Source organism: Hyperolius riggenbachi, chromosome 2 (genome assembly GCF_040937935.1).
Source record: "Hyperolius riggenbachi isolate aHypRig1 chromosome 2, aHypRig1.pri, whole genome shotgun sequence".
In the NCBI taxonomy this organism is placed as follows: domain Eukaryota; kingdom Metazoa; phylum Chordata; class Amphibia; order Anura; family Hyperoliidae; genus Hyperolius; species Hyperolius riggenbachi.
The window spans coordinates 558,132,422-558,141,440 of record NC_090647.1 but is presented as its reverse complement, the minus strand read 5'-3'; the positions used below and the strand labels follow the sequence as shown (position 1 = coordinate 558,141,440).

Genomic DNA, 9,019 nt, shown 5'->3' with positions numbered 1-9,019 from the left:
ATCAGGGAAGTGGTACTGTGTTGGGTAGGTTTGGTGAAAATCAGAGCAGTGGTACTGTGTTGGGTAGGTTTGGTGGGGTTCCGAGCAGTAGTACTGTGTTGGGTAGGTTTGGTGGAGATCGGAGCAGTGGTACTGTGTTGGGTAGGTTTGGTGGAGATCTGAGAAATAGTACTGTGCTGGGTAGGTTTAGTGGAGATCAGAGCAGTGGTCCTGTGTTGGGTGGGTTTGGTGGAGATCAGTGTAGTGATACTGTGTTGGGTAGGTTTGGTGGAGATCAGAGCAATGGTACTGTGTTGGGTAGGTTTGGTGGAGATCGGAGCACTGGTTCTGTGTTGGGTGGGTTTGGTGGAGATCAGAGCAGTGGTACTGTGTTGGGTTGGTTTGGTGGAGATCAGAGCAGGGGTACTGTGTTGGGTGGGTTTGGTGGAGATCAGAGCAGGGGTACTGTATTTGGTGGGTTTGGTGGAGATCGGAGCAGTGGTACTGTGTTGGGTGGGCTTGGTGGAGATCAGGGAAGTGGTACTGTGTTGGGTAGGTTTGGTGAAAATCAGAGCAGTGGTACTGTGTTGGGTAGGTTTGGTGGAGATCAGAGCAGTGGTACTGTGTTGGGTAGGTTTGGTGGGGTTCCGAGCAGTAGTACTGTGTTGGGTAGGTTTGGTGGAGATCGGAGCAGTGGTACTGTGTTGGGTAGGTTTGGTGGAGATCTGAGAAATAGTACTGTGCTGGGTAGGTTTAGTGGAGATCAGAGCAGTGGTCCTGTGTTGGGTGGGTTTGGTGGAGATCAGTGTAGTGATACTGTGTTGGGTAGGTTTGGTGGAGATCAGAGCAATGGTACTGTGTTGGGTAGGTTTGGTGGAGATCGGAGCACTGGTTCTGTGTTGGGTGGGTTTGGTGGAGATCAGAGCAGTGGTACTGTGTTGGGTTGGTTTGGTGGAGATAGGAGCTGTGGTACTGTGTTGAGTGGGCTTGGTGGAGATCAGGGAAGTGGTACTGTGTTGGGTAGGTTTGGTGTAGATCAAAGAAGTAGTAATGTGTTAGGTAGGTTTGGTGGAGATCAGAGAAGTGTACTATGTTGGGTGGGTTCAGTGGAAATTAGAGATGTGGTACAGTGTTGGGTAGGTTTGGTGGAGATCAGAGCTGTGGTACCGTGTTGGCTGGGTAGGTTTTGTGGAGTTCAATCAGTATGGTAGGATTGTATTGTTTGGATTTGTTGAGAGTCAGTCAGAATAGTTGGTCTGCGTTGTTTGGATTTGGTTATGGTCGGTCAGAATAGTGGGACGGTATTCTGTGGGTTTTATGGAGGTTGGTTAGAAAAGTAAGACTGTATTATAAGGACTTGGTGAAGGTGGGTCAGAGTAGTGATGCTGTGTGTCCAGATTTGGAGGAGGTACTATTTTTTTTATAGATTTGGGGAAGGAAGGTCATAGTATTGTGTGGACTGTATTGTATGCAAATGGTGAAGTTGGCTCAGAGTCGTGGTAAAATATTGGGTTTATCTGGTGGAGTCATTAGGAGTAGTAATGCTGTATTGTGTTGATTTGGTGGAGGTCGATCTGAGCAGTGGCACTGTATTGTGTGCACTAGATAAATGTGGGTCAGAATGGTGGCAAAGTTTTGGGTTGATCTGGTGGAGGTCGGTAGGAGTAGTAATTCTGTATGTTGTAGATTTGGTGGAGACTGATCAGAGCAGTATGGATTTGGTGAAGGTGGGTCAAAGTCATTGTAGACTATTAGGTGCATCTGATGGAGGTCAGTAGGATCAAATTAGAGCAGAGCTTCCAACCTTTGGGTAGAGAACCGGCAAATATCTGGCCTGCCGGTGACCAGTGTCCAACAGGTACACCACACTCCTGTTTTCACAATTGACTATAACGAAATAAGGACAAGACACAAAATCTGCATGTAGCAACAACTGTATTGGAGCTTAGTAGACACATGCTACGTTTCAGGAGGCGCCCTTCTTCAGGAGGTCAGTAGGAGTAGTAATGCTGCATGTGGTAGATTTAGTGGTGACCGATCAGAGCAGTGGAACTGTATTGTGTGGATTTGATGAAGGTGGGTCAGAGTCGTTGTAGAGTATTGGGTGCATCTTGTGGAGGTCAGTAGGAGTATTAATGCTGCATCTGGTAGATTTGGTGGTGACCGATCAGAGCAGTGGGACTGTATTGTGTGGAATGGGTGCAGGTGGATGTGCAGGAAGAAGGATGCTCCCATCCTTCCTGCTCAACAGCTTGATCTCCTCTTTCAGATTCTCTATCTCTTCCACCTGCATCTGAACAAGATGGAGAAGCTTCTGTCTCTCTTGGATGTTGGCTTTCCTCGGACCCTGGAATTCTTCACCCTGAAGAGCCACACAAGAGGAGTCAGATGGAACAACAATCGTTGCTTTTTAGTATGATCGTTTATTTCTTGGAGTCTTGGAGCCTATAGGCACAGATGTCCTGGCACCCTAGACTTTGCCCTCCATGAACCTACAAACACTTGCTGAACCGCACCACAAGGGTGTTGCCTGGCCCAGCTGTCACTTCTCCATCATAGGTAGCTACAGGTGCCCCTTAGTATTAGGCAGCCAGAGCTATCTTCAGTATTAAGTAGCTAGAGGTGCTTCCGACTGAAGGGAGATCTGGTGCGTGGAATGCCAAGACCCCGGATGAGTAATCTCTCATTTACACTCTGCTTGGGACTCTGCATAGGGAGGGAGGGAGGGAAGGAGGCTCTTGGGGAGGAGAGTGAGCTACCATTCCATCATCAGGTGCATGTAGGCATGAGCCTACAGTGCCTTATGGTAAATCCGGCCTGGGTTGAGTCCTCTCTGGCTTACAACCTGCTGGGCTCCTGGAAGCCCAGTCTGAAATGTTCATAGTCATAGATGCATACCTATGAAAAAGCCAATTTCCAGGTAAGACTAAAATATAATCTCCAGAGAGAAAAGGTGATACACACTTCCTAAGGAAGGCTCCCTCTGGTTCTCAGTCCTTCTCTTATTGGTTTCTAAGTCCCTCAAACCCAAGGTAGCAGTGAAGTCTTCAGAAAGTGTACTATACACATTGCTGCAGAAGATGTTGGCTTTATATCAATAAAAAATATTATGTGTCCTCGTCCTTTGATGTTTGCCCGCTCTGCATCTACTGGTCATGGAAACATTAAGTAGGTAGTGGGCCTATCAGTCAAAACCCTTTCACTTCTCATTCAGCCTATTGTAATGGACATGTCTGGCAGTCATCTTGGAATACGTGGTCACAGGATCTTCACTGCAGTCATAAAACTGATAAGTAGATGGGCCAGCTTAAAAAAGGAGAGTAGGACCAAGGTCCAGGGAGGCCTTTCTGGGAAATATCACTATTTTTTGCCCGATACCCGCAATTCTGCTCCAGTATTGTCTCCTCAGCTAGTAATAATGTGAATACTGCTTCATACACAGACATACCACAGCGGTTTGCCGAGCATCTAGCTTATCCTCTATGGCCTTCTTCTCCATCAGAATCTGATTCATCCTCTCTAGCTTCTTGGTCTGTTCCCGGGTCACCTCCATCAGGTTCCTCTTTGTCTCCAGCACTTTGGCCTTTTCATAGGATATATGAAAGTGAAGAGAAACAGATAAAAGTTTTCAACACCTAGTAGAAAAATTAATAACATGGAATTCTCTCTGCTGGTCATGTAATCGCATAGATTGATCAAGTTCTTCATCCTTGCTCCTGTCACGTTTCCCAGAACATGCTCACCTGCCACTGTGCGATCTCCCGGTCCATCTCGTCCTGCCTCTCCGAGGACTTCATCTTCAGCTCCTCCAGCGGAGTATTCACAGAAAGGGTCTGCAGAGCTTCCAGGTCCACCAAGCGGCCAAACTTCATCATCATCTGCTGGCGACATTTCTCCTCCAGACCTAAGACACGGACATTAAAGCAGAACTGTAGATGCCAGTCTTAAAAACAGATCATCATCTTAAAGCCCCGGGTTAAATTTAAAAAAATAAGGCAAATAAGGCTTGTGACATACATTTGCAAAAACAAAATGTATTTTGCACATAGCACAACGCGTTTCACAGGTGCTCATGGCTAATACACAAAGGATATCCCAATGGCATTTTTATTTGATCTGATGAAGCAGCTTTCGCCATGAAACGCGTTGTCCTATGTGCAGAATACATTTTGGAGTTTTTGAGAACATCGTGTCCATGAAACTTGCTTTTTGAAGGTAAGATCCTCTTACCATTTATTGTACCACACAAAATACACACTCCCACTAGCCTTGGGTGCCTCCTATCTGCTCAATGCTCCACATCCAAGGAACTCACTTCACGATCTCACTTTGAGCGAGACCTGCCAATTTTTGGAGCAGAGACCACCTTATGTCATCCACAAGGCCGAGTGGGGGCGGCATTTCCTCACATGCCCCAATGAGTGGCTGCAACCCACCTTGTGAGTATAACATTATACTGTTAATATCTATAACCTCAGCCCTTACTATATTACACGAGATTGGGCTCCTGGTGTCTCTGTGTGTTTTCTCTCTCCTCTACAAGTCCAGATCTTCACAAAAGAGACACAGACAACAATAACACCCTAATGGAGGGTGCCCCCCTTCCCTGCACTCTCCAAATTGGAAGAGCTAAAGTTCCACTTTACCATGAGAGTTGTTTATTTTGGGTTCCTATAAACTGGGAACTTGTAGAGACAGAAAGAAACGTAGGTTGACAAGGAGTGGACAGTAACAAGTCATCGTTAATAATTTTCAGAAAGAAAGGAAATGGCTGTGAAGGAAATCTTGTTTTATCTCCTATACTATGTAATGTGAGCATACAGGTGAAGGCTGGTGCAGCCATAGATCATCCTCCAGACCCCCGGAGGACCCAGTGATAACAGCGCCCCCTGCAGGGTCCGGCACTCACCCTGGATCTTGGCCTCCATCTCCTTCCTCTCCCGGATGAGCTGCTTGTGCTGTTCTCTGGCCTGCTTGTACAGTTCCCTCTTCTCCACCTTCTCCAGCTGAAGCTCTTTGATTCGCTGCTGCAAGCTCTCCAGCGATTGGTTGGTGAAGACCAAAGCCTGGGATAGGTCGCAGGGCACCTCCCCATTGACCACATAATCAACCTGCGGATTTTCACGACACACAACAGAGCTTATTCAGTAGGTTAGGGGCAGTGATGATACACAATGACACCCCTCAAAACAGAGAAGGGGGTCATTATCTCCAGTAATAACTACTGTTTATAGGCACGATACAAATTAAACACGACCTTCAGGTGGACGGCCCTTTAAGAGTTTACAGAGCAACGAGAGGTTCTTGCCTCTCTGTAAACCGGGAAGGAGGGGGGCGCTATTACCCTATAGGGGAGACCTGGGAGGGGCCAGAACCGTACCTGGTGCAGCTTTAAAGGAACAACTACATGGAGCTCGTTCAGCTTCTGCTGCTTCTCCCTCTGGAAGGCCTCTAGCTCCTCCTCCGCCGTCTTCAGATTCACCTCAACTACTTTCACCTATCAAAAGAAAGTAACTTCACGTCTTATTATGTCTATTAATAAAGCCATGGTCTGCTTATCATTACCGAATTTTAATATTGACCGCATTGTGGACCATAAATAATCAATATGTCGAGAAGATCTCTGTAGATGTTTGCTGGACATCCCAATAGAGATCTGATGGTAAATAAAAGCACCTTTTTGGTCAAAGCGTCGGATTCCTTCTTCAGAGCGTCCACCAGCTTCTTCTCTTCCGCCAGGGCCTCCTCCACATCCAGGCGCTTCTCTCGCAGCTGAAGGGTGCCGTCAAACAGCCCCGGGTCGCAGTCTGTGCCGGGCAGACAGAATGGTATGAAACAGACACAGCTGGGGTTTCATGAGAGGTCTGGTGCCCCCCACTGATAAATGGACACAGATAAGAGGGCGATACTCACTGTCAGGGCAGACGGAATCATCGAAAACGCCCTCCTCAGAGTCTGAGTCTTCCTCGTCACTTTCATATGTTGATTCCTCATCTGACTCTTCATCACTGTCCTCGTCTTCCTCTGCGAATCAAACAAAATTTCCTTAAACTCTGAGATATGGCGGTGCCGGGCTGTGTGTGTACTGGGCTTGTTTAATCTGGAGAAAAGACACCTTAGAGGAGATCTAATTAACATGTATAAATACATCTGTACGCTTGTGCAAAGGACTAGGGGACATGATCTGTGCATGCGCATTAAAAGATTTTTCTAAAAAGAGTTCTTTACAGTAAGAGTGATTAAAATGTTGAATGTAAGATGTGTCAGACTGCCGAGCCTATACGTAAGACTCTCTCTATAATTTACGCTCTGTTAATAGAGCAAGACGCTGATGATATTTCATATATTACGGCATGGGAGAACGAATTGGGAGTTTCCTTTAGCAGAAAGCAAAAAACATCCATGTGCATATACGCACACAAAACCTCCATAGCATCACGTATTCAAGAGATCAATTATAAAATACTAACGAGATGGTACTATACGCCACTTAGGCTGGCAAAAATGTATCCAGATAGAAATCCGAATTGCTGGAGGTGTGAACGAGATCGAGGCACCATGACACATATATTCTGGTCTTGCCCATTAATAACACCTTTCTGGCGCAAAATTGAAGCGCTCCTTAAAGAAATGACCAACAGAGAAACTCCTTTCACACCCCAATTCTATCTACTCTACTGCAATGACTGGAGCATGAAGTCTTTCAAGGGCTCGGTAGTTAGACATATCTTAAACACTGCAAAGGTGATGCTGGTTAGGGCCTGGGGCACTAAGAAAATACCTACACTGGCAGAGGTAGTAAAAGAAATGGATCTCACTTATGACTTGGAGAATACAGTTTTTACTATGCAAGGTAGATCGGAAAAATTCTCCGACATGTGGAGGTTATGGTCATTCTATAGATACTCAGATGAATTCAAACAAATACTCAGAAGTGAATAGGTTACTGTTTGGCCCATTTGGCTAAGTGTCGACCAACCAATATGACATCTTACTAAAGTTGATGTTGTAGTCTCTCGCAAACTCTGGGACCCATAGTTTGAAGTTATATGATGTTATTTTTCATGGTTTTAAAAAACTTGTTGACCTCAGAGATATGTGATAGATGAGGCAGGAATGAGTCTTAAGATATACCTGTATGTATGATCTGATATAACAACTCTTATTTGATATATTGTTCGTGTCTTATATTTTATATATTTGTCAACTACAATAAAGATTTTGAAAAAAAAAAATGTTGAATGTATTACCACAGGAAGTAGTTTAGACAAGTAACATTTACATTGCGCTTTTCTTCTGATGGACTCAAAGCGCTTGAGCTGCAGCCACTGGGACGCACTTGATAGGCAGTAGCAGCGTTAGCGAGTCTTGCCCAAGGTCTCCTACTGAATAGGTGCTGGCTTACTGAACAGGAAGGGCCAAGATTTGAACCCTGGTTTCCTGTGTCAGAGGCAGAGCCCTTAAGCTACATACACATGAGGCACGGATGTCTGCAGTTGCATGGAGACATGCAACAGTTGAAAGTCTCCAGCAACGACAGTTGTATACAAGCAACGATTGTATACACGCGGCAACAACCTGTCTGCAACATAGCGGAAACTGTTGCTCAGCAACTTCTGTCGCAGGTTCAATGAACTGCCGGACTCACAAGAGTTGCTAGAGACTAGCATACACACGACCGCACCGACTTGAGACTAGGGACGGTTGCTGCAACAGCTGTTGCCGGGGATTGAACAAGTCAATCGCCTGGAGACAGCTCTGATTAGCAACAGTTGCTTGCGCGCGCCTCATACACATGGAGGACCTGTTGCCGCAACATGCGCGCGCCATGTGTTTCCAGCAACAGTTGTAGCCCGTGTGTATGGGCCTTTACACGGTACTCTATCCAGCAACCACTAGTTGCCTTCCTTGCATTGAAGGACATCCATGGCTATAATTACCAGGGAATTCCCTTCAGTGTTGGTCCAGGGATTTTATCTGATTGCCATCTGGAGTCAGGAAGGAGTTTTTTTCCCTTGCAGGGCTAATTGATCCAAGCCTTATAAGGGTTTTTCCCCTTCCTCTGGAACAACTTATACGAGAGGGTGCAAGCTAGTATTGAACCTTATTTTCTTGTTCCCTCAACGAGAAATACTTGGGGATGCTTTCAAATGTTCTTTTATGTAACTAACAGTAGTTACTGAAATTTTAGTTTTTGGGATTATAATGTCACATTAATGAAGCCATGATGATATCGAAGTTGGATACAGATACAGACCTTCGTCTCCGATCACCTCCTTCTTCTTGGTACGCTTGATCTTCTTCTTGAAGACCTTAGTGAGGAAAGTGGCAAATTTGTTGTTCTCTCCCAACGAGGCCTGGAAGGTGGAGTGGATGGCCTTCTCCTTCTCCTGGAGCTTGGCGATGTCCTTCTTCTTGGTTTCCAGTTGCTGGAGATAATCTTCCGACTTCATCTGCAGAGAAACACAAGACTATGTGGACCTGATCCAAGGATGGGCGCTAAGCCTTGAGAACACGACTCGCAGCAAACCTGGATGGACTTATTAAGAACCTCCTTCTATTAACCTTTGCAATCAATCATAAAAACTGATTGTAATTCTTGAATTGAAAAGAAATACAAAAAATTGTACCGTGTGCTATCACCTAAAGCCCTACTCCGACCAAAACTTATATTAGGTTTGCCTGGCTGGTGGCAAGTGATGTCACATGCGGGCTACTTCTGTTTTTGGCAGGTTATATGGGAATAACAGAAAAAAAAGTCTTGCAAAGAGGGAGGAGATGTAATCCACTCAATCTCTTGTTCAGAGTGTCTTAAAGAGAAACTCCGACTAAGAATTTAACTTTATCCCAATCAGTAGCTGATACCCCCTTTTACATGAGAAATCTTTTCCTTTTCACAAACAGACCATCAGGGGGCTCCATATGGCTGATATTGTGGTGAAACCCCTCCCACAAGAAACTCTGAGGACCGCGGTACTCCTGGCAGTACCTTGTTGCTTTGTGGGAAATAGCTGTTTACAGCTGTTTCCAACTGCTAAAA

At 45.5% G+C, this 9,019-nt stretch overlaps 1 protein-coding gene across 4 annotated transcripts in view; it reads right to left on the bottom strand.

The window, feature by feature from the left end:
• Positions 1 to 1,897: 1,897 nt before the first annotated feature.
• Positions 1,898 to 9,019, bottom strand: part of CFAP44 (cilia and flagella associated protein 44) — a 64,063-nt gene continuing 56,941 nt past the window's right edge. For all 4 annotated transcript variants that reach the window (XM_068270890.1, XM_068270891.1, XM_068270893.1 and 1 more), the window contains 8 exons: positions 8,237 to 8,432; positions 5,893 to 6,003; positions 5,656 to 5,786; positions 5,360 to 5,476; positions 4,889 to 5,090; positions 3,723 to 3,883; positions 3,428 to 3,562; positions 1,898 to 2,341 (listed from right to left, as the gene is read on the bottom strand). In XM_068270890.1, the coding sequence (XP_068126991.1) occupies positions 2,147 to 2,341; positions 3,428 to 3,562; positions 3,723 to 3,883; positions 4,889 to 5,090; positions 5,360 to 5,476; positions 5,656 to 5,786; positions 5,893 to 6,003; positions 8,237 to 8,432 (1,248 nt within the window). In that variant the 3' untranslated portion in view covers positions 1,898 to 2,146. The remainder of the gene's footprint in view (positions 2,342 to 3,427; positions 3,563 to 3,722; positions 3,884 to 4,888; positions 5,091 to 5,359; positions 5,477 to 5,655; positions 5,787 to 5,892; positions 6,004 to 8,236; positions 8,433 to 9,019) is intronic.